Below are 25577 nucleotides of genomic sequence, written 5' to 3'. Positions count from 1 at the left end.
CACCCAAATCGCACTTGCTTCCTCACAGCTCCCAAATCTCCAGCTGCGCGTCTGAGTATGAGGTAGAACAGATGGTTGAGTCTGCAGAGCTGTTTACTCATACTATAGCCTGGGAATCAGAGGTCGACTCCAGAGCTTCTGTGAATCCAGACGAGGAAATGATCTGCACTGATGCCCAGAATCTTTATGAGTCGGATCCAGGACCAGACGCAGAAGGTTCTGACCATAATGTAGACCCTCATTCCCAAACTGTAACTCCTGTTGGTGTAGACAATGAGGAAGACGATGATAAGACTCAAATACCTGATTGGAGCGACAACTTTAGTTTTTTGTCAGGGCAGGAACAGGTTGGCTCTGAGGACGACGGGTGTGATAACACACAGGGTGATGATGATGAGGTTGGAGATCCCACTTACTGTCAACCCACAGTCAGCCAAGAGATGAGGTCAGCAGAGGAGGTGGAGGAAGATGCTAGTGACGACGAGGTCAGGTTGCGCCTTCCTGGACAGAGACGTAGTACTGGAAGCACTTCAACAACTGCATCCTCAAACACAACTCTGCCTCTCACCACAAGTCGTGGTGGCTCTTCAGGTCGCATGGGTGCTAAGCCTTGCATAGCCTGGGCATTTTTTCAGATCGATAAAGATGACCCAACTCGTGTTATCTGTAACATTTGTCAGCAAAAGCTAAGTAGAGGCCAAAAAATACATAGTTTGAGTACTTCATGCATGAACCGGCACATGGACATGAAGCATAAGTTGCAGTGGGAAGCTCAGTGTGCTACAATGCGGCCTAGCCGGCCGGGCCAAGCACCGTCTGCCATATCTTGTGCATCCGCGGCCTCTTCATCCTCTGTGACTGGGGGGACAGCAGTCACACCTGTTTTGGGGCGCAGACCTGCCACCTCTTTACCCGCAACAGCCAGCGTGATTGGCAGGTCATCATTTTCTTTGGAGGTGGTAACACCAGCTGGTGTTGAGCGCTGTCCGACATCGATAGCACCACCTTTGGATCAAGGCAACCTAACATGTCCGCCTGCATCTTCCTCACAGACCGGCAGTTTGCCGGGGACACCCTTATCAACCCCGTCTAAGCACAATAGCCAGCCCTCGGTCCCTCAGATGTGGACAAGTAAAAGACCATTTCCTCCTAGCCATGAGAAAGCTAAGAGGTTGAATTTCACCATCTGCAAGCTCTTGGCTACAGAAATGCTGCCTTTCCGCCTGGTGGACACAGAGGATTTTCGAGACCTTATGTCCGTCGCAGTGCCCCAGTACCAGATGCCCAGTCGGCACTACTTCTCAAAGAAAGGTGTGCCTGCGCTCCACCAGCATGTCGCACACAACATCACCGCTTCTTTGAGAAACTCTGTGTGTGACAGGGTGCATTTCACCACAGACACTTGGACGAGTAGGCATGGACAGGGGCGTTACATGTCGCTGACTGGGCACTGGGTAACTATGGTGACAGCAGGACAAGGGGCTGCTGTCCAAGTCTTGCCGTCCCCACGAGTTGTGCGTCAATCCTCTTTATGTCAAAGTTCCTCCACTGCTTCTGCCTCCTCAACCTCCTCTCGGTCTTCCACATGCACCCACAGCCTGTCTGGTCATGCCACAAGCTTTCTAACTGCGCAAAGGGATCCTGCACACCTCCTTACTATGCTGGCAGTAGGGCTCAACGTCATCAGGCGGTTTTTACTTTGAAATGTCTGGGAAATGTGAGTCACACAGCTGAGGAGTTGTGGTCAGCTCTGGAGAACCAATTTCATGAATGGCTGTCTCCACTGGACCTGAAACCAGGGAAGGCCGTGTGCGACAATGCTGCAAACCTGGGTGCGGCCCTTCGCCGGGGCAATGTCACACACGTGCCTTGTATGGCTCACGTGTTGAACCTGGTTGTCCAGCAATTTTTAGCCCACTATCCCAGACTAGATGGCCTTCTGCAGAGGGCACGGTCGCTGTGTGCTCACTTCCGCCGTTCGCATCCCGCAGCTCAGCGACTTACATCTCTACAGAAGTCGTTGGGCCTGCCACTTCACCGGCTAAAATGCGATGTGCCTACCCGGTGGAATTCAACTCTGCACATGTTGCAGCGACTGTGGCAGCACCGACAAGCCCTGGTGCAATACGTTCTGACGTATAGCCTGGGCCAACGAGATCCAGAGGTGGGGCAAATCACGCTGGAGGAGTGGTCTCAGATCAGGGACCTATGCACCCTTCTGCACAGTTTTGAAATGGCGACGAAGATGTTTAGTGGTGATGATGCCATTATCAGCATGACTATTCCGGTGATTTACATGCTGGAGCACATGTTAAACAGAATTCGGAGTCAGGTGGTGGCACAAGAGGAGGTGGAGGAAGTAGAGGAGGAGGAGTTGTATGCGGAAGGGCTAACATCTGCAAGGTCCAGACTGTCTGAACGTGTGTTCAGCGCTGCTGGTGGTGTGCTGACAGATAAGCGCACGCGGCTCTCCACTGATAATGTAGACAGACTCACGTTCATAAAGATGAACAAATCATGGATCCGAAACGACTTTTCTACTCCTGTGTCATCCTGGGGAGAGTAAAAGCTTGATGATTGGTTAAAATCACCCTACCAACCGTTTTAAGCTTTCAAATTACTAATCATGTTTATCTGTATCTTGGCTGGAAAATAAGTTGGGCTTTGTAGCAGTGTGCAGCACTGATTCTATTAGGCCATCTATAATAAGCTCCACCAGATTTAAAATTACTAATCATGTTTATCTGCATCTTGACTGGAAAATAATTTGGGCTTTGTAGCAGTGTGCAGCACTGATCCTATTAGGCCATCTATACTAAGCTCCACCAGATTTAAAATTAATAATAATTTTTAGCTGCATCTAGCCCGGAAAATAATTTTGGGGCTCCGAGATGCACAAGACACATAAGTGCCTTCTTGCTGCACTACCTGCAACATGACCCTCATATTGTCAGAATTCGAAGTAATCATGACTACTGGGTTGCCACACTCTTAGATCCCCCAAACTTTTCGATCAACCTTTTCATTTTAATAAAGACCAAAAAAATGGTCATTTTTGAAATTATAAGCATTAGCAGGTTGTTAGAAACTGAAATCAAACAGTTTTCAACTCAAAACTTTATTCTAGGTGATGTTACATTTTCACATAGGACCCCTTGTTCGAAAGGAGCTTCTGAAATCTCTCGTCCATTGAATTTGTCAGGTTTTGGATGGTTTCTGCTTCAATTGTTTTGCATGAGGACAGAATACCCTCCCAGAGCTGTTGCTTAGATGTGAACTGCCTCCCGCCATCATAGACACTCCTTTTAATGATGCTCCAAAGGTTCTGAATGGGGTAGAGGTCAGGGGAGCATGGGGGTCACACCATAAGTTTGTCCCCTTTTATGCCCATATCAGCCAGAGATGCAGATGTTTTATGTGCAGCATGAGATGGTGCATTATCATGCAGAAAAATGATCTTGCTGTGAAATACACGGTTCTTCTTCTTGAACCATGGCAGGAAGTGCTGTTTGAGAAAATCCACATACATTATGGAGTTCATCTTTAGCGCCTTCAGGGATCCTAAAGGGGCCGACAATCTCTCTCCCCATGATTCCAGCCCAAAACATTACTCCACCTCCTCCTTGTTGGCGCTGTAGCCGTGTTTGCGTGGGGTGTCCATCAACCAGCCATCCTCCACTCCATCCATCTGGACCATCGAGCGCTGCACGGCACTCATCCGTGAACAAAACAGTTTTGAAATCAGTCTTCATGTAATGTTTGCCCCACTGGAGCCGTTTCTGCTTGTGTGAAGTGGATAGAGGAGGTCGACAGGATGGCGTATGCACAGCTGCAATCCTCTGAAGGACCCTGCATCTTGTTGTTCGGGGGACGTTGGAGGCACAAGCAGCTTCAAAAACTTGTCTGCTGCTATGACAAGGCTTTTTTGCCGCTGCTCTTTCAACCTGACGTAATTGCCTGTAGGAAAGAGTCCTCAATTTGCCCTTATCAGCACGCACACGTGTGTACTGTGAATCAGCTACATACTTCTTGATTGCCAAGACACTTCATCCTGATCATCGCACAATGTTGATTGTAGTAATGCCTTGACCTAAACACTCCACAATTTGTTGCTTCTCAGCAGCCGACACATCCTTTTTCTTTCCCATTTTGGCAGAAAATGTAGGCTGCTTAATAATGTGAGAGAGCCTTCTTAAGTAGTCTTGCCTTTCATTGGACACACCTGCCAAACTAATTAGCACAGGTGTCTGCAATTGCTTACAGTGATATAAAGAGCCCTGTCACACATCACCATCAATGAGTTTAACTGACAAACAAACAAATTCTTCCCTTATCACTCCTAAACACTTTTTGCATAATAATTTGGAACGCAGTGTACATGTGCTTTTCCACAAAACACCAGTGGTTCACGTAGTGAATCTTACAGTTCTAACTTGCCAACCGTGGTCTGTATGGAATTGTTCAATAAAGGGCCCAAAATTAAGATAACATAGATGGGAGAGGTCTCTATGAATAGGAATTCCTAAGTATTTGATACCCTGTGAGGGCCAGGCAAAGGGAAAGTTGGACTGGATGGAATCCTATATGGATTTGGGGAGGGAGACATCGAGGGCCTCAGACTTCGCTGCATTGATTTTAAAATTTTACCATGTAACAAAGTGATCTATTTCAGCCATAACAGCAGGGATGGATATATGTGATTGAGTGATATATACTAGGACATCATCAGCAAATAGAGAGCACTTGTACTCGGTGCCTCCCACCTCAATCCACCTAATATTGGGGTTATGGCGAATTGATGAGAGCAGGTGCTCCGTCACTAGGATGTATAAGAGAGGGGACAGAGGACATCCCTGCCTTGTCCCATTGGTGATTGTGAAAGGTGATGAAAATGTTCTGACGCACCCCCTGGGCCGTGGGACACCCGGAGCCGGACCCTTTTTGGTGGATGCTGGTGGTTGTAGTCTTCGTGGCGGCGACCCGGTTCCGTGGCTCAGGGCGGTCAAACCAGTGGCGGAACTATTTATGTGGTTTTGATGTTTAAATGTCCGACTACGCCACCCGTGGATTGCGGTCAGAGTGAACCGCCGCTACAGGGCAGACCGCTGAGGCTGGTGTTGTGGGTGCAGCAGAGCGTAGCATAACTCCCCACGGGAGGAGTATAGCCTCAGGGCAGTGTATGTGGAGGATGGGGGTGATGGTGCAGGGCAGCAGCAGTAACGACACGGAGTCAGTGATGCAGTCCAGGGCCTTTACTCACAGTTCTTATTATCCAGACCACGTCTGCAGGTAACGGCTGCCCACGTCGTACTGTGCTCACCAGGTGAGGGGCTCAGACAACTCCCAGATAACTTTGGAGCACTTCACAGGACCCCCTTTGTGTGTCCTTTGTCTGGCCTTTCTTACCAACACTTCTGTCCGGCTGCCTCGGGCCTCCTCTTGGTAAACTTGGCGCCAGTTTCCCTGACCCTATGTGGTGCCTTCCTAGCGGGTGTAGCGAGGGGCTGCGCCACATAAAATGTCAGAGCCTCCGGTTTCTAGCTGAGGGTCGTTTCCCGCCTCCACTAGTTCGGGGACCGGTCTCCCCCTTTGGCCTGACCCCTCCACGCAGGTGGATTCGGGCGTGCGGTGGCGACTCGCCCGTCCGCACCCCTGGGATCCCTTCATTCCTCGTTCCTGGAGCCTTCTCCGCTCCTCTTCCTTCCTTCTCCCTCTTCCAGGCCTGGGCCTCTGTTACTAGGCCCGCCTCCGGAGCAGAGCTCATGCAGAGCCCCTGCTCCCTGCCACTTCTGCTCAGACTTCTCTGCACTGAACTAAGATGGTGCCCACCTTTTATACTCCCTTCTCAATGCACCCAGGAACTGCTTCCTCCCTGCTCCTGCACTACAGGATTCCCCTTCCTCAGTGTTCCCTCCCCCCACTCCAGCCAGGGACAGGGACTGTCGTGCCCATCTCAGGGGCATATTGGTCGCCCTGCCCCACGGCAATGTGGTGTAATGCATGCAGGTGTCGGGTCCTGATCCACACTCCATCCTTACCTGAGAGTGAGATATCACACCTCTGGGTGAGGTGCAATACGTCTGTAGCAACCGAGCCCTCAGGGTGCTACAGTTCCATTTATCTTCAGCCTAGGTGACGTATTGCGATACAGGGCCGTGATTTTGGCTATAAAAGGGTCCCCTAGACCCCTACCCCAAGCTTTTTAAGAGAATCATATATGGCGTGCCAGGAGACTCTATGGAATGCTTTCTCAGCATCCAACGAGAGTATCTAATTACAAATTTTTAACTGCATCTAGCCCAGGAAATACTTTGTGCCTAGTAGCAGTGTCTGCTAGTCAGCGGATTATCCCGGCTGTTAAGCAAGCTACACCACCTGTAGTTTAGACACTTAATTTTTTCAAAGGAAATGCTTCGGGACCATGGGATACTTAGTGAAGAGCATCAGGAGGCACCCCAAGGCATAGGGGCTGGGACTGGCAGTAGGATGCCTTGCGGTGGACAGCCGAGCTCGATCCTTATAAAAGCTTTTTAACTGCAGCAGCTTTAGTGGACGCTACTGGAGCTGGAATTACCGCGGCTGCTGGCATGAGACTTGCCCTCCAATAGATCCTTGTAAATGGATTTAAAGTGTATTCATTCAAATTAGAGAGACAATTTAAATTAAAAAGCTTAGCGCTGCCTCCACCACAGGGGGGCTCGCTCGACCCACCAGCGGACAGGCACCAGTATTGGGAGAGGGGGGCTGGCCGTCAGGGTTCACCGCGGCTCTGGCACAAACCCGGCGACACGGACTGGCCGTGTCGGCTTCTCACTTTTTGGATTTTAGAAGGGCATGACATGCCTATATCTGTGTCTCCCCCTCCTTTTACTCCTCCACCTCTTTTATTTTTGCATGACTATATGTACTTGTCACTTTTCCATGTGTTAGTTATGTCTTCTGAGCAGTTTGTCAGCTTTTGGACACCTTTGAAGGTGTTTTCTATGTGTTTCTATGTGTTTTTGTTTGCCTGCCATTGGTTTTAACGGTGTTCGAAGGTGTTCGACGAACAGTTCGACGAACAGTTCGGCGAACACACGGGTGTTCGACGAACCGAACCGAACTCGAACACTACGGGGGTGGCTCAACACTACTCATCAGACCAGAGAATCTTATTTCTCATAGTCTGGGAGTCCTTCATGTGTTTTTGAGCAAACTCTATGCAGGCTTTCATGTGTCTTGCACTGAGGAGAGGCTTCCGTCGGCCACTCTGCCATAAAGGCCCGACTGGTGGAGGGCTGCAGTGATAGTTGACTTTGTGGATCTTTCCCCCATCTCCCTACTGCATCTCTGGAGCTCAGCCACAGTGATCTTGGGATTTTTGTTTACCTCTCTCACCAAGGCTCTTTTCCCATGATTGCTCAGTTTGGCTGGACCGCCAGGTCTAGGAAGACTTCTGGTAGTCCGAAACTTCTTCCATTTAAGGATTATGGAGGCCACTGTGCTCTTAGGAACCTTGAGTACTGCAGAAATTATTTTGTAACCTTGGCCAGATCTGTGCCTTGCCACAATTCTGTCTCTAGGCTCCTTGGGCAGTTCCTTTTGATCTCACGATTCTCATTTGGTCTGACATGCACTGTGAGCTGTGAGGTCTTACATAGGCAGGTGTGTGCCTTCCAAATCAAGTCCTATCAGTTTAATTAAACACAGCTGGACTCCAATGAAGGAGTAGAACCGTCTCAAGGAGGATCACAAGGAAATGGACAGCATGTGACTTAAATATGAGTGTCTGAGCAAAGGGTCTGAATACTTATGACCATGTGATATTTCAGTTTTTCTTTTTTAATAAATTTGCAAAAATTTCTACATTTCTGTTTTTTTTCAGTCAAGATGGGGTGCAGAGTGTACATTAATGAGAAAAAAATGAACTTTTTAGAATTTACCAAATGGCTGCAATGAAACAAAGAGTGAAAATTTAAAGGGGGTCTGAATACTTTCCGTACCCACTGTACATACCAGCATAGGATATAATGGGTACGTGTGGGTTCCGTGAAAAGTAAATGGATACCACACATACTGGAAACAAGATGTGTGAAAGAGGCCTAATATGCATATAGTAGTTTTCAAACAAGGTATAAATGAAAAGATAAATCTGGTGTAAACTTAAAGAAAGCACAAAACCCACAACAGTAGACAGCAAACAGGCGCAAATGCAATCATGAATTGGGCCCAAAGTGTAAAGAAGAGATGCTCTAGAATCAGTGTTGCCAACTTGACTATTTATTTTTTCTGGACAGCTGATTAAAAACTCACGGATAGATAATATTTTTTACAGACATATTTTGTAAAACCATAAGAAATCATTAAGATTATAAGTGATACATGTCTACAGCCCAAAGTTCTGAAATCGTAAACTGTAAACTATAAAGTGATGAAAGTTACAGTCAAAATAATCTGTGTAAGTTTCTTTAGCTTCAAAAATGTCATGGATACCTTAAATTTTTCTTACGGACAGGGCAAAAAAGTGCCCTATTTTTACGGATTGTCCTGGAATTTCTGGACGGTTGGCAACCCTGTCCAGAATTGTTATTTAATGGGGAATACAAGCTTTTACCAACAACAGACATAGTCAAACCTCTTTAACCCCTTTACAGCCCATGACGTACTAATATGCGTCTGTGCCCTGGGCTTTAAGAGCCTGACCCGTATTAGTACGTCATCGCGATCGCAAGCGCACACAGGCGATCGCCGCCGGGTGTCAGCTGATTGTCACAGCTGACACCCGGTACTATGTGCAGGGAACGGTCCCGCACCGCTCCCGGCACATTAACCCCTGCAATGCTGCGATCGAAGTCGATCGCAGCATTGCGGTGGCAAGGGGAGGTGATCGGTATACTCACCTCCTCTTCTGGCCTCCAGCGCTGTCTGCCGCGGCTTCCCGGGTGTTGCCATGACGACCCGATGTCGTCATGACAACATCCGGGTCACCAGGCAGCAGGAACATTGTTTGGTCATGCGCAGTGCACGACCAAACAATGTTCTCACTGTGCAGCGCTGACTGCCTGTATGGCACAGGGATGGTGCTCCATCCCTATGCTATGCAGGCGATCAGAATAAAAAAAGTGAAAGTCCCAGAGTGGGACAAAGTAAAAAGGTGTAAAAACTCCCAGAAAGTGAAAAAAAAACAAAACCTGTAAAAATATAAAAAAAAATAAAAATAAAAAAAAAATAATCCACCAAAAATAAAAATATAATGTACCCATCAATAAATATTATTATGAAAAAAAAGCAAACCAACAATAAAAGTACACATATTTGGTATTGCCGCGTCCGAACGACCTGACCAATAAAATTGTCCCACTAGTTAACCCCTTCAGTGAACACGGTAAAAAATAAAAATAAAAAACGAAGCAAAAAACAATGCTTTATCATCATACTGCCAAACAAAAAATGGAATAACACGCAATCAAAAAGACAAATATAAATAAAAATGGTACCGCTGAAAACGACATCTTGTCCCGCAAAAAACAAGCCACCATACAGCTCCATCATCCGAAAAATCAAAAAGTTATAGCTCTCAGAATAAAGTGATGCAAAAAAATTATTTTTTCTATAAAATAGCTTTTATTGTGTAAAAGCGCCAAAACATAGAAAAACTATATAAATGTGGTACCACTGTAAATGTACTGACCTGAAGAATAAAGCTACCTTATCAAGTTTACCACTCGCGGAACAGAATAATAAAAAAAAAAAAAACAATTCCTGAATTGGTTGTTTTTGTTTATTCTGGCTCCCAAAAATCGGAATAGAAAGCGATCAAAAAATGTCACGTGCCTGAAAATGGCACCAATAAAAACGCCAACTCATCCCGCAAAAAACAAGACGTCACATGACTGTCTGCCAAAATATGGAAAAATTATAGCTCTCAAAATATGGCAATGCAAAAACAAGATTTTACAAAAAATGCGTCTTTTAGTGTGTGACAGCTGTCAATCATAAAAACCCCATATGATTCTGGTATTGCTGTAATCGCACCGACCCGAAGAATAAAGTCATCTAATCACTTATACCGCACGAGGAACGGCGTTAAAAAATAAACTCTCGGGTTAGGGTTGTGCTAGGGTTAGGGTTGTGCTAGGGTTAGGGCTGGGGTTGGGGTTAGGGTTGTGATGGGGTTGGGATTTTTTTCAAAAGTAAGAAAAAAAGATGACGATATGGCGACTAGTGTTGAGCGCAAGTGCTCGCTACTTGAGTTTGCATCGGGTGCTCTGGTATGCATTGAGTATCGTGGGTATTTGAGTGACATGCTCGAGTCTCCGCCCCATATGCTTCGCGGCCAAAAAAACTTTGCGGGGATTGCCTGCCATGCACGAGCGATCCCCGCATGTTTTTTTTTGGGTGTCTAATAGCCGTGAAACATACGGGGCAAGGACTCGAGCATGTCACTCGAGCACACGCAGTACATGGTGCATACCTTAGTACCCGATGCAAACTCAAGTAGCAAGCACTTGTGCTCAAGACTAATGACAACTTATTCAATATGATGACCTAATGTTATCAAATTCTGTGTCGTACCTCTGGGCTCAAAATGTTCACTATACCCCTTGATAAAATCCTTGAGGGGTCTAGTTTCCAAAATGGGGTCACTTGTGGGTGATCTCCAATGTTTAGGCACACAGGGGCCCTCCAAACGTGACATGGTGTCCGCTAACAAATTGAATGGAAAATCGGCTCAAATTGTTAGCGGACACCATGTTGCGTTTGGAGAGCCCCTGTGTGCCTAAACATTAGAGCTCCCCTACAAGTGACCCCATTTTGTAAACTAGACCCCCAAGGCACCTATCTAGATGCATAGTGAGCACTTGGAACCCCCAGATGCTTCACAAATTGATTCGTAAAAATGAAAAAGTGGAAAACAAAATACTTTTTCATTTTTACGAATCAATTTGTGAAGCACCTGGGGGTTCCAAGTGCTCACTATGCATCTAGATAGGTGCCTTGGGGGGTCTAGTTTCTAAAATGGGGTCACTTGTGGGGGAGCTCCAATGTTTAGGCACACAGGGGCTCTCCAAACGCAACATGGTGTCCGCTAACAATTTGAGCCGATTTTCCATTCAATTTGTTAGCGGACACCATGTCGCGTTTGGAGAGCCCCTGTGTGCCTAAACATTGGAGCTCCCCCACAAGTGACCCCATTTTGGAAACTAGACCCCCAAAGGCACCTATCTAGATGCATAGTGAGCACTTGGAACCCCCAGGTGCTTTACAAATTGATTCGTAAAAATGAAAAAGTGGAAAAAAAAATACTTTTTCATTTTTACGGATTAATTTGTGAAGCACCTGGGGGTTCAAAATGCTCACCACCCATCTAGATAAGTTCCCAGGGGGGGGTCTAGTTTCCAAAATGGGGTCACTTGTGGGGGGTTTCCACTGTTTAGGCACATCAGGGGCTCTCCAAACGCAACATGGCGTCCGCTAATTATTCAAGCAAATTTTACAATTGAAAATTCAAATGGCGCTCCTTCCCTTCCGAGCCCTGCCGTGCGCTCAAACAGTGTTTTTTCCCCACATATGGGGTATCTGCGTGCCCAGGGGAAATTGCACAACAAATTTTGGGGTCCATTTTTTCCTGATACCCCTGCGAAAATAAAAAAAATTGGGTCTAAATTAACATTTTTGTGAAAAAAGTTAAATGTTCATTTTTTTCTTCCACATTCCAAAAATTCCTGTGAAGCACCTGAAGGGTTAATAAAGTTCTTGAATGTGGTTTTGAGCACCTTGAGGGGTGCAGCTTTTAGAATGGTGTCACTTTTGGGTATTTTCTGTCATAAAGACCCCTCAAAGTGACTTCAAATGTGATGTGGTCCCTAGAAAAATGGTTTTGTAAATTTTGTTGGAAAAATGAGAAATCGCTAGTCAACTTTTAACCCTTATAGCTCCATAACAAAAAAAAAATTTGGTTCCAAAATTGTGCTGAGGTAAAGTAAACCTGTGGGAAATGTTATATATTAACTATTTTGTGTGACATATCTCTCTTAAGGGCATAAAAATTCAAATTTTGAAAATTGCAAAATTTTCAAAATTTTTGCCAAATTTCCATTTTTTTCACAAATAAACGCAAGTGATATCGAAGAAATTTTACCACAATCATTAAGTACAATATGTCACGAAAAAAACAATCTCAGAATCAGGGGGATCCGTTGAAGCGTTCCAGAGTAATTACCTCATAAAGTGACAGTGGTCAGAATTGTAAAAATTGGCCTGGTCATTAATGTGCAAACCACCTTGGGTTGTAAAGGGGTTAAAGCACCACTCCAGCTTTTTTTTTTTCATTTCAGAGCTGGAGTGGTGCCACTAATCTAAGTTTCCTGCCCCAAGTATCATACTCACCAGCCGCTGTCTTCTGATCTTCCTGGCTGCTATCTATCTGCTATCTTGTGACCGTAACTTCTGACTGACTGGAAGTCAGAGATAACGGTCACAAGCTCTCAATGTAAGTCTACGAGAGCTTCATTCTGGCTTTGTTTTCATAAACTTACATTGAGTAGTGATTTCCAGCTCTACCAGCAAAATCTGGAGCGATCCAGCAGGTCACAACCTGCAGAACACCGACCGGAGCAGCGCTGATAACAAATGAAGACGGCGGCTGGTAATTATAATACTAGGGTCAGGGAACTTAGATTAGTTGCACCACTCCAGCGCTGAAATGAAAAAAAAAAACGCTAGAGTGGTGCTTTAAGTTTCTATGTATAAAATTCATTGCAGGTTTCCTTTTGCTTTGTTACAGAACATTATTTTATACATTGATACAAGCTTGGATGATCACAATCATCATTATGAATAAATTCTTAAGCTTAGAAACAACAAACATAACTTCTATGTACCTGTACCTGTTTATTATAAAAGCTAACCAATATGCATAATAGGAAAACATTTTAATGCTATTTTTTTTTCTTTCCAAATGATCAGATATTGATGAGTGTGCTGAAGGTCGCCATTATTGCCGGGAGAATACGATCTGTGTGAATACACCAGGATCATTCATGTGCATTTGCCAAACAGGCTACATCAAAATTGATGACTATTCCTGCACAGGTATGGACAAAATTAGGCTTGTCTATAGTTCCAATCTAGCCCTCACTATTTGTCAGTGTATAGGATTTTCTGCATGTTTCTGAAACAGTATACAGCCCCATTAAGACGTCCATGTAACACGGCCCGTGTAGGCACTGTGATGCATGGACTGGCCGGGGGTCTATGACCTAAACTTGACAGCCTCATGAGAATATACAAGTATGAGCCTCTCAAGTTCTGTTCAGGAGATCAGTGGGCAGACTTAATCGTGGTCTGTACATGGACATCTGAATGAAGCTTCAGTTTTTTCAGGAGTTTGTGAAGCTTATACTTTCCAAAAAACTTGAGGAGTTTCAAAGCCACGAGTTTTGATTGGTGAGTTGGAAAGCTCCTGCTCCTAAAACTCCTGAATTAATTAAGTGTGAACACAGCATAAGGCTGGTTTCCTTGTTCAAGTTTTTTGATGAAGTACTTGAAGTCAAAATCAAAAATGCATCATACATGGAAAACACCTGTAAAGAAAAGACTGGGACTTCTCCTTCTCTTGAATTTTCTTCTGGCTTTTGGCTTCAAAAGCTGCAGAAAAAAACATGAGCTTGTGAACGCAGCCCTAAAAAAATCTGGTGTAGATTGCAGCGGGTAAATCTGGTAATTGGCTCTTTGGGATCGATAGTTATAATGTAAAGGGTTTTGTGCAATGCCTCTTATTTCCATATTAGGGGAGTGGTGTTGCTGCTTCATGCTGAGTGGGACACTCAACATCCTTCTATTCTAATTAATATTATCAGTGTACAATCCATGTCGGGCTTTGGATGATTTCCAAAACCTGTCAGGTAAGAAAATGAGAGGTGCCACAAAACCCCTTTAACTTCTACATGGAAAGAAGATGGGCATACAAGGCAAGCACCATTAGCCTGTGCTGGCCCCAGAAGAGGTTGTTGGTCCATATCTTTAACACTATATTACTTTGTAGAATTGATTTATTTTTTAATGGTTTTCTCATATTACTGCATTAATTATTAGCTGTACAGCGTAAAAAGTTCACATCCTGTGCAGACAAGATCTAAAGTTACTTTACATATTTGATTTAGCCAGCTATGAAAAATACAGCCAACTAATTACTGAAAGGCAATTAAAAATATCTGCAGGCAATACTAACAGATCACTAGTAAGATGAATCCTTTGATCACTAAAGGCCCTTGGTGCTTTGTGGTCTAGTGATTTGACAGAAATTGTAACACATGGCTAGTTCTGTTGGAAGCAAATGGAAAAGCTATTTCTCTTTCATGGAATATGTGCTTTTATCTGTGTACAGGAAGTACAGAAATGAATAGTACATTTCCAATAGTAATTTGAATAACAATATAAATGTAAAAATGAAGTAAAAAGCTTGAAATCTTATTATATATTGTATTAAAACATTTGCAGAGGAAATTTACTTCTGGTTTTTCTACTCAGATACAATTTTACCTTTTGTATGACTTATTCGCTGTATTAAATATTTTAAGACATAGTAGTGAAAAAGGGAAAGGCTGTTTCTCTTTATTCAGATTTTCTCTGCAGGCATCCCTTTGGTTGAGTTTAAAGCTTTATAATGGGAGAAAAGTTGTAAAAAGAAAGTAAAATGAGTAAGGCCTCATTCAGACTTCCATTTTTGACATACGTGTTCTTTCCGTATTTTGACAAATTGGATATGACTCGGCCAGGGGATATGGGGGACTCCGTACCCGGGCCTTTACCTTCTTGGGATGTCACGGCAGTCGGTTCCCGGGCCCGTACCCTGGGGTCACTCTTTAAAAAGGGGATTGTTAACAGTTTTGTCTCGTGACCCTACCTGTGGTTCCCAGTAATGAGTACCAGCACTGCTGCAGACCTCCAGGGGTGATGGGATGGCAGCTGGGATGTTTCTGCTCCCCACAGGCGGAGCGGGCACCCGGGGCAGAGTTGATGGAAGGGATGCAGGTGAGAGGTGGCCCAGCCGGGCCAGGGTAGAATAACAGACACACACACGGGGGTTCGCTTCAGTACCTTTACTGGTGTAGACGGCAGGTACGGTCCAGGGTACTTGATAGGAAGGGTGCACTTCTGGACTCTCCCCAGTGAGCGGGTATAAGGCCTCCTGATTTGTTTCTTCCTCTCTCTCTGAAGCTTCTGATCAGCCTGAAACTAGGCCTAGCTTCTGTACTCTTTCCCTCTCCTCTCCTGCATGCTTGGTGGTAAGAACTTTCTTCTGACTATCACTATCCCTGGACGCTGGGGCCTTCATGGTTCCTAGTTCTTTAAATGATTGTAGCTTCAGGTTGACCAGGGGTTTAGAATCCTCCTGGTATACCGGTTATTCCTACTGGGCGTAGAGGACCCTGTAGGCGCGGACCTGGTGTCCGGCTTGTGTTCTGGGGTGAGCCTAAGATGCTCCTCTGCCCCCATAACTCCTCTCACTCTTCTCCTTGCCTCCGGCCACGCTCTAGGCCCTGAGGCTTCAGCACGTGCTTTAGGCTCAGGCTGGCCATCAGCACAGCAGCTCACATGCTGCTTCTTCACTGATCTCTGTGCCAGCACACACTGACTGCCTAACTCCACCCTCCAGTATATATATCCCTAACAGGCTCCCTCTGGTGGTATGAGGTGGAAGGGTGGAGGTGTCTGTTATGTAATGAGGGCCTCTTGTGGAGAAGCCGTCCATGCACCCTTTTGGGTCCTGTGGTACCTGTGTTAGCAGGGTGCCACAGATACCTATTTATTAACGTCTATGGGGCTCTTCTCATGACCCTGTTATTTCTTTGCTGACTGTCTTAAAAAAAATACTTGGTATCCAAATCACGGATATAATTCACCCAGTCATATCAATAGGTCTGTTTAAAAAAACAGATACCACTCAGATGTCATCAATGTGTCATCCAAATGATGTTTTACTTTTTCTTGGTTAGGAAATCTTTGGAAATGTATTTATTTCTTTATTTGCATACAAAAAAACCTGATATTTCACTTATGGTAAAAAAAAAAGATACATGGACCAAAAATGAATGAAATGCAGAAGCAGCAGACTGATAAACAGTTATTTTACATACTCAGTTACTGAAGCCTTACATAGAAGATAATTGATTTTTGTTTTCAAAAGGGACTCCTCTGTTTGCTATAGAGTCAGATTCTTTCTGCTTTTCTTAAGCGGAAATTGGAAGGACATTTATCAAAAGTGAAGAAAAAGATGCAGCATTCAGCTTTGCAAACAAAACTGCAGCATCCTGATTGATTGGAACTGAAAATTGCTCCATTTTTCCTTTGCACTCCTTTTTCTGAACCTTCTTCATTGTTTTTAAGGCTACATTCCCACACAGACTGACTGCAGACTTATTGATTTGGACCGGAAAACCCCTTTAAATTGGGTTACTTACGGTTTTGGGTGCGTTTTTTTAACATGTGTTTTTATCACGATTTTGACGCTGTGGTTTTTGTCTCGTTGATGTGTCCTGTTTTAAATAAAGCTGCTTTGTTTTTGATGTTTCCTGGTATTTGGCTTTGACAGAGCTTTATTGACATACATGGGTGTGAATTACATGCATTTTTGATGCGTTTCCGCCACAGAAGCGCACTAAAAACGTACGTGTGTTTTTTACCTGCAAATGTTCTGCATCTAATGTAAGTCTATGGGGAGTTTCTGTACATAAAACTCAGCGTACCCGCAAGAGAAATTGACATGTTGCCGCAGGTCATTTTTTGCTGCGTTAAAAAGAAGCACAGAGGGCATGAAGTTTCTATAAATCCCATCAACTTTGTTGGAACTGTAAGACGCTGCGTTTCTCATACAGCAAAAATATGCAGCGTCCGAAACGCACCAAAAGCTCATCGTGGGAACGTAGCCTTGCGTTTTTTGTTTTTTTTAAAGGAAATTAAACACCTCACAAAATAAAATGATTTTCTAAAGTTTCATAACTTTCCAAACTGGACAAAATTATAAAAAGAAAAATAAAAGTTTAGTTACTCTCTAATAGACACTAATTTGTACCGCTGGGGCATATGTGGCAATATTTTGGCTTATATTGGTCTTGTTTCTAGTATATTTTAACTATTTTGAGGGAATCAAGAAAAGAAAATATATGTAGAAAACATATCACACTACACCTTACAGAAACTAAACAGCGGCGGTTTAGTATTAATGTTTTTTTTATAGAAGAACCCGAGGGAATATTTACGATTCAATGATCAAGTCTTTTGTTCATGAGGTGCAGTGGATTATGTTAAATAGAGGAGGATAAAGATTGACTGACAATCTTTATATGGGTATGAGACATACAGTGGGTACGGAAAGTATTCAGACCCCTTTAAATTTTTCACTCTTTGTTTCGTAGCAGCCATGTGGTAAATTCTAAAAAGTTCATTTTATTTCTCATTAATGTACACTCTGCACCCCATCTTGACTGAAAAAAAACAAATGTAGACATTTTTGAAAATTTATTAAAAAAGAAAAACTGAAATATCACATGGTCATAAGTATTCAGACCCTTTGCTCAGTATTGCTCAGCCTTTTGAGCTAGTACAGCCATGAGTCTTCTTGGGAATGATGCAACAAGTTTTTCACACCTGGATTTGGGGATCCTCTGCCATTCTTCCTTGCAGATCTTCTCCAGTTCCGTCAGGTTGGATGGTGAACGTTGGTGGACAGCCATTTTCAGGTCTCTCCAGAGATGCTCAATTGGGTTTAGGTCAGTGCTCTGGCTGGACCAGTCAAGAGTGATCACAGAGTTGTTCTGAAGCCACTCCTTAGTTATTTTAGTTGTGTGCTTAGGGTCATTGTCTTGTTGGAAGGTGAACCTTCAGCCAAGTCTGAGGTCCAGAGCACTCTACAAGAGGTTTTCATCCAGGATATCTCTGTACTTGGCCACATTCATGTTTCCTTCATTTGCAACCAGTCGTCCTGTCCCTGCAGCTGAAAAACACCCCCATAGCATGATGCTGATACCACCATGTTTCACTTTTGGGATTGTATTGGGCAGGTGATGAGCAGTGCCTGGTTTTCACCACACTTACCGCTTAGAATTATCACCAAAAAGTTCTATCTTCGTCTCATCAGACCAGAGAATCTTACTTCTCATAGTCTGGGAGTCCTTCATGTGTTTTTGAGCAAACTCTATACGGGCTTTCATATGTCTTGCACTGAGGAGAGGCTTCTGTCGGGCCACTCTGCCATAAAAGCCCAACTGGTGGAGGGCTGCAGTGATAGTTGACTTTGTGGAACTTTCTCCCATCTCCCTACTGCATCTCTTGAGCTCAGCCACAGTGATCTTGTGGTTCTTCTTTACCTCTCTCACCAAGGCTCTTCTCCCAAGATTGCTCAGTTTGGCTGGACAGCCAGGTCTAGGAAGACTTCTGGTGGTCTCAAACTTCTTCCATTTAAGGATTATGGAGGCTAATGTGCTCTTAGGAACCTTGATTAATGCGGAAATTCTTTTATAACCTTGGCCAGTTCTGTGCCTTGCCACAATTCTGTCTCTGAGCTCATTGGGCAGTTCCTTTGAGCTCATGATTCACATTTGGTCTGACATGCACTGTGAGCTGTGAGGTCTTATATAGCAGGTGTGTGCCTTTCCAAATCAAGTCCTATCAGTTTAATTAAACACAGCTGGACTCCAATGAAGGAGTAGAACCATCTCAAGGAGGATCACAAGGAAATGGACAGCATGTGACTTAAATATGAGTGTCTGAGCAAAGGGTCTGAATACTTATGACCCTGTGATATTTCAGTTTTCTCTTTTAATAAATTTGCAAAAATTTCTACATTTCTGCTTTTTTCAGTCAAGATGGGGTGCAGCGTGTACTTTGATGAGAAAAAAATGAACTTTTTAGAATTTACCAAATGGCTGCAATGAAACAAAGAGTGAACAATTTAAAGGGGTCTGAATACTTTCCGTACCCACTGTATTGAGATATAAATGCTGTATTTATATATGTGCAGGTGACCCTTGCCAATGTCACTATACACTGTATGAAAGCTTGCATAGTATTTTTAACCAGCGGTTATACCGTTACATAAAAGAATAGTTAAAAATGTAAAATTGAGACATTTTCAGCGACTTGATCACAGCGCTAAGTTAACAATAAGGTAAATATAAATTAAGTTTTAAATTGTATGGGAGAACTCCACTTTGTTACATATTTTTTTTAAGCAATTTCTATTACTGCACACAAATCAATATGGCTGCCATACCACGCATACTCTAGCTAGAATCTCCTCTATGAAGTAAGTACACCCTTAGTGTACTCCATTCTGGCACTAGAGATGGAAATGAGTGGAGAAAGACCTGGGGTGATGTCACATGACCAGAGGGGGCGGAGCTTGTGTGCAGAGACTTGGAAAAAAGTGACCATCTCCTCATGTGATTAGTGCTCTCTGTCTGAACCTGGGGAATGCTGGGAGACAGTTTTAGTTCTAGTTAGTATATACCCTCCCTGTAATATCACTGTCACATAACCTGGACATGTAGTTGTCTTTTAACTTTTATTACTGCATATATGTATTTTATTACTGCTCAAATTATGTATTACTGCACACTAAAAAATACTCTGCTTTGTTCTGGTGCAATAGTATTGTATCACTCTGCCACACGTTATTGGAAAGTGTACTCACGCCAGGGCGTTATGGAGCAGACGCTTGCCCACGGCTACCATCCTGGGTACCTTACAAAAGCATGAACCTGACTTTAGAAGCAATATCGGGCGAGTTATCCTACACATTGATATACCGTACATGGATATTTTTTTCTGTTATCCGGATTTTAAAGGACAGGAGATTTTTTTGGCGTTCATGGAAGCTTAAAAGTTTGGGGAGTTACAGTAACTAAGAGAACCGCATAGGTGATAGCACTTTATGTCCATTACCCCATGTGCTCCGAAACTCTGTCATTTCCGTATTAGATACCTATTTTAGAGTTCAGTATACTTCCAGTTTCATTATACCAAGAATGACAAACTCTTTTCAGACTGCTAAAAAGGCTGATGGGCTCTGCAGACCTGTTACCCATAATCACCAGGGAGAATTTATTGCAAGCAACAGTAATTACAGATGGTAATTGGTGTCATTTACCTTGTTATAGACCAATGGATGTGACGAACTTGGGACAAACCATCTGTCACACACTGCTAATTTTCAAGATATGGGATTTCAGCACTGCACGGGGAGGCTGTTGATGAAGAAATTAACAATATCACCGATGACATCTAGGCTTTATGAGCCTTGGTTCTACATGTAAAGGGCTGCTGTCATATTTACATGTTAATACCTGTATACCAATAGAAACCAGACACGTGCTGCTACATACTGCAATATAATTCCTTAGCAGCATAGTTACACAGACCCTTTTAGGCTACTTTCCCTCCATGAGCTTTTGGTGTGTTTTTCATGTAGCTGAATTTCTGCACCTATTATTTGAAATAGGTGTCTTGCGTTTTTTATTGCGTTTTTGTGTGCGGTTTTTAACATGCGTTTTTATTGTATTCTTGATACTGCGGTTTTAGTCTCTTGTTGGCGTGTCATACTTTAAATAAAGCGGCTTTGTTTTTGATACTTCCTGGTATTTGGCTTTGACAAACTTTTAGGCTGGGTGCCCACGTAGCGTTTTTCAAGCGTTTATGCTGCGGAATTTCCGCAGCGGAAACGCTTGTGAAACGCTAGGTAATCCGCACCCCATGGTCCCCAAGGGCATTCCGCATGTTCTATGCACATGCTGTGGATTTTTCCGCAGCGTTTATGCTGCGTACAAAAATCCGCAGCATGTCATTTAATTTTGCGGAAGCGCAGCGGAACTCCCGCCATTGACTTGCATTGAAACGCATAGAAACCGCGACTGTACATTTGTACAAGCGGCTTCTATGCGTCTCTATGTGCGGATGGTACCCAGTTCTGGAGGAGAGGAGACTCTCATCCAGAACTGGGTACCATTGTACCTGTAAAAAAAGAATAAAATAACAAATAAAGTTTATACTCACCTTTCCGAAGGCTTTTCTCTGAATGCCGGCATGGCTTGAGGACCTGCGGTGACGTCACAGTCATGTGACCGCAGGCCCTTCACCGCTCTGTCTCGCAATATGCCGGCAGCCGGGAACCAGACAGGAACGAGCGCTGCTGCACACACTGGGGCCTCGGGGGTGAGTATAGCTTTATTTGTTTTAATTTTTACGGTTCACACTGTATAAATCCATGCCGTTTGCATGGATTTATACAGTGTGACCTAGTTGTCAAGCACTTTCCAAGTGATGCTATCGCCTGGAAAGCGCTTGTCAATCTGCATGCGGAAACGCATGTGAATCCGCATGTGGATCCGCATGTATTCTGCAGGAAAAACGCATGCACAATTTGCATGCGTTTTTTCTGCCAGGGAGATGCAGAAATGCTGCAGAAATTTTCTGCTTCATTTCTGCATCGTGGGCACATAGCCTTATTGACACACTTAGGTGCAAATTACCCCGCAGAAATGCACTTAAAACACATGTGCGTTTTTTACCTGCGGAATTTCCGCACCTAATGTAAGTCTATGGGGAAATTCCGGAAAGAAAACTCAGCGTACCGGCAAGAGAAATCGACATGTTGTAGATTTGAAACACGCACCGCAGGTCAGTTTATGCTCCGTTAAAAAGAAGCACAGTGGGCATGAGATTTCTATAAGGCTACGAGCACACGTTCAGCATTTGGTCAGTATTTCACATCAGTATTTGTAAGCCAAAACCAGGAGTGGGTGATAAATACAGAAGTGGTGACATGTTTCTATTATACTTTACCTGATTGTTCCACTCCTGGTTTTGACTTAGATACTGAGGTAGAAAACTCACCAAATACTGAACGTGTGAACGTGGCCTAAATCTCATCCACTTTGCTGGAACTGTAAGACGCTGCATTTTTGACACAGCAAAAATATGCAACGTCAAAAACACACCAAATGCTCATTATGGGAACATAGCCTTAATGAAATACTTCATATGTCATACGATAATTAGTGGATCAGGGTTTGTGGCTAGGATCTCAAAATATTCGTACACTATATAGAGCCACTTGTAAGGTATAAGAGCACATCAGGATGCAGGCCAGACCACAGAATACTGTACTGGTTAGACAATATCAATGTCATAATACATATTTTATCCAACAGTATACATTCTTGAAGCATTTTCCAGCTACATGGTTTGCCAAATAGACATGTGGCGGCCAGAGAGCATCTCCATACACAGGTAGTGCCTTCATGTACAGAGCCATACATACAGATGTATGCAGCTGTGCAGCTGGCCTGCCAGAGAGACCCCTATAAGAAATCCTAGGAGCGCCTACCAAAGACAACCTACGAATACTGTGTCTACCAGACACTGCTATCAAAAACAGAATACTTATTATATGCTTTACCTGCCAGACAGCAGCCCATAAAGAGTGCATGCCAATATACCTTGATAGCCAGAAAGTGCTCTGATTTACCATGCTGGCATACTGCCTGAACCCACATCTTCACACATACGGCGCAGACAGACAGCTGTATAACAAGGACGACAATCGCATCGCAATGTTCTGACTGGCCAACGACTCTCCTGATCTATGTGTGACAGCATGTCTATGCACCTGTCCCGCTCTGCTCTGGAGAGTCACTGACCGGACCGAGCATTGCAATGCTATCGTCGTCCGTCTTATATGGCCGTCTGACTGCGCCCATAGAGACAGTCCATGATCCCTAATACACAACCCCTCCTCTGTATATCAACACCATCTAGGAGGAGATGACATCTTTAGGCTATGTTCCTGATGCTACGATAAGCTTTTGGCGAGTTTTTGATGTTCCAGAATTTCTGCACCATTTCTGCACCTATTATTTAAATTAGATTACTTGCGGTTTTTCATTGCATTTTTGTGTGCGTTTTTTTAACATGCGTTTTTTTTCCATTTCTGACGCTTTTTTTGTCTCTTTTTTATGTGTCATGCTTTAAATAAAGCTGCTTTGTTTTTGATACTTCCTGGTATTTGGCTTTTACAAAACTTTATTGATATACTTAGGTGCAGATTACATGTGTTTTTTATACATTTCCGCCGTGGAAACACATTAAAAATGCATGTGTTTTTTGCAGCAGACTTTCCACATCTGTTGTAAGCCTAAGGGGAAAATCCACACAGAAAACTCAGCGTAACCGCAAGAGAAATTGACATGTTGCGTTTTATGCTGAGTAAAAAAAATATCACAGGGGGCATGAGATTTATAAACCGCATCCACTTTTCTAGAACTGTAAGACACTGCATTTTTGATGCAGCAAAAATACATAACATCAAAAAACACCAAAAGCTCATCGTGGGAACGTAGCCTTAAAGGGGTTGTCCGGCCTTAAACTACAAGCCTGCAATCACTTTAAGTGACTTCAGACTTGTGAATCTTAACATCTCGCACAGTGAGGATCCTCCAGTACCAGTGTCTGGAGCAGGCAGTCATGTGACCACAAGTGGGCAATTTGCATGCTTCCAGCCACATTCCAACTTGATTGGCCTCACTCAATTCATGTTCATGTCGCCAGTTCCGGGGAATCATCAGATCATGCTGTGTGCACGATGTGAGTGACTCGCCCCCTGGGCCGTGGGGTACTCGGAACCGGGCCTTATAGTGTACGGTGCTGATGGGGGTAGTAGTGGCAACCCGGTCCCGTGGCTCAGGGTGGTCAGACCAGTGGCAGTCTTTTATATGTTTTAGATTAATGTCCGACTACGCCACCCGTGGATTGCGGTCAGGGTGAACCGCCGCTGCGGGGCAGACCACTGAGGCTGGTGTTGTGGGTGCAGCAGGAAATAGTATAACTCCCCAGGGGAGGAGTGTAGCCTCAGGGCAGTGAGCGTAGATGGTGGGGGTTGTGGTGCAGGGAGTCCCAGTACCGTTAGTGCTGGCGAGGTAAGAAACACAAAGACAACGTGTTGCAGTCCAGGGTCTTTTACTCACAGTTCGTATACTCCAAGCCACTTCTGTACAGGTAGTGACTGCCCAAGCCTTGTTGCGTCCACCAGGTGAGGGGCTCGGTCAACCCCCAGGCAATTCAGGAGCATGGCACAGAACTCCCTTCTACCCTTCCTCTGGCCGTGCCCCACCAGTGACCAAACTTCTGTCCGGCTGCCTCGGGCCTTCTCTGAGAGAACTTGGCGCCAGCTTCCCTGGCCCTATGTGGTGCCTTCCTAGTAGGTTTAGCGAGGGGGTCGCACCAATAAATGATCACGACCTCCGGTTCTTGGCTGAGGATTATTTGCCTCCACCAACTTGGGATCCGGTACCCTTTCCTTGCCTGACCCATCACCCGTAATCTCCTGGGTCCTTAGGGTCCCTTCTACCTTCGTGTTCCTGGGCCTTTCTATTCTTTGGTTCCTTCTCTTTCTGTTCTGTTCCTTTCTCTTTCTGTTCTGCTCCTTTTTCCTCTCTCCTTCTCGCCCTGCCCGTGTCCCTAGGCCTGGCTCTGGAGCAGAACTCCAGCGGAGCCTCTGCTCCCCTTCTCCTCCACTCTCACTTTCTCCTCACAGACTGGACACTGTTCTAAGATGGTGCCCACCTTTTATACCTCCTCCTCCGTGTCTGAGCCCAGGTGACCTGCATCCAATGAGCTCCTTCCTATGCCCATAAACCAGCCCCTATCTGCTCCCACATCACTAGGGTTCTCCCGCTCCCCACTCCAGCCAGGGACATAGTCAGTCGTACCTGCATACTAATGGGAGCACCGTAGAGATGTCCCCCGGAAATGAGGAGTGTATATGTGTGAAGCTAACTGAGCCCTGGTCCATACTCCATCCTTACCTGGGAGTGGAATACCACACCTCTGGTTGAGGTGCAATACCCCTGTAGCAACCGAACCCTCGGGGCGCTACATGAGCATTCACAAGTCTGCCGTCACAAAAAGTGACTGCAGACTTTAACCTCTTCAATACATGTGCGGCATATGTCGTGTCTCTCCCTTTGGCGCGGGCTTCCAGCAATGAGCCCGCACCTTTCTGGGTACATGACAGCTGATCAGATCAACTGTCATGGGCCCCTAAGAGCCGCTGGTGGAATCGCGAAGGAAGTATGTCACTAGTCCCGCCCATCGGTGCCCTTGTCACATGACCGCGGGTTGCCGATGGGTTGGCAGGAGACCCCTGCAATTGTCATTGCCAGAATGCTATGAGCGCCATCCAGCGGTCGGTGCTCATAGCAAGTGGGCATTTCTGCTACAGTACTACACTGATCATCGCCTGTGTGTAGCAGAGGCAATCAGATAATCGCAGCTTCTAGTCCCCTATGGAGACTGAGGCATGTAAAAAGTAAAAAAAAAAAATGTTTTTAAAAATATTTTAAAAAACATAAGTTTCGCCCCATTCAAAATAAAACAATAGAAAAATCAAATGTACACATATTTGGAATCACCGAGTTCAGAATCGCTTAATCTATCAATATATAAAAATAATGAATCCGATTGGTAAGTGGCGTAATGAGAAAAAAATCAAAACGCCAGAATTATTATTTTTTGGTCACCGCAACTTTGCAATAAAATGC

At 44.5% G+C, this 25577-nt stretch overlaps 1 protein-coding gene across 1 annotated transcript in view; it reads left to right on the top strand.

Annotated features, from left to right (window-relative positions):
• NELL2 (neural EGFL like 2) overlaps positions 1-25577 on the top strand; it is a 467229-nt gene that overhangs the window by 339155 nt on the left and 102497 nt on the right. The window contains exon 13 of the mRNA XM_073652036.1: positions 12949-13074. Within this exon, the coding sequence (XP_073508137.1) occupies positions 12949-13074 (126 nt within the window). The remainder of the gene's footprint in view (positions 1-12948; positions 13075-25577) is intronic.

This window comes from Phyllobates terribilis, unplaced genomic scaffold (genome assembly GCF_046119375.1).
Source record: "Phyllobates terribilis strain yellow unplaced genomic scaffold, ASM4611937v1 Scaffold_11__3_contigs__length_659146591, whole genome shotgun sequence".
Classification (NCBI taxonomy): Eukaryota; Metazoa; Chordata; class Amphibia; order Anura; family Dendrobatidae; genus Phyllobates; species Phyllobates terribilis.
This window is presented reverse-complemented; position numbering and strand designations above follow the sequence as displayed.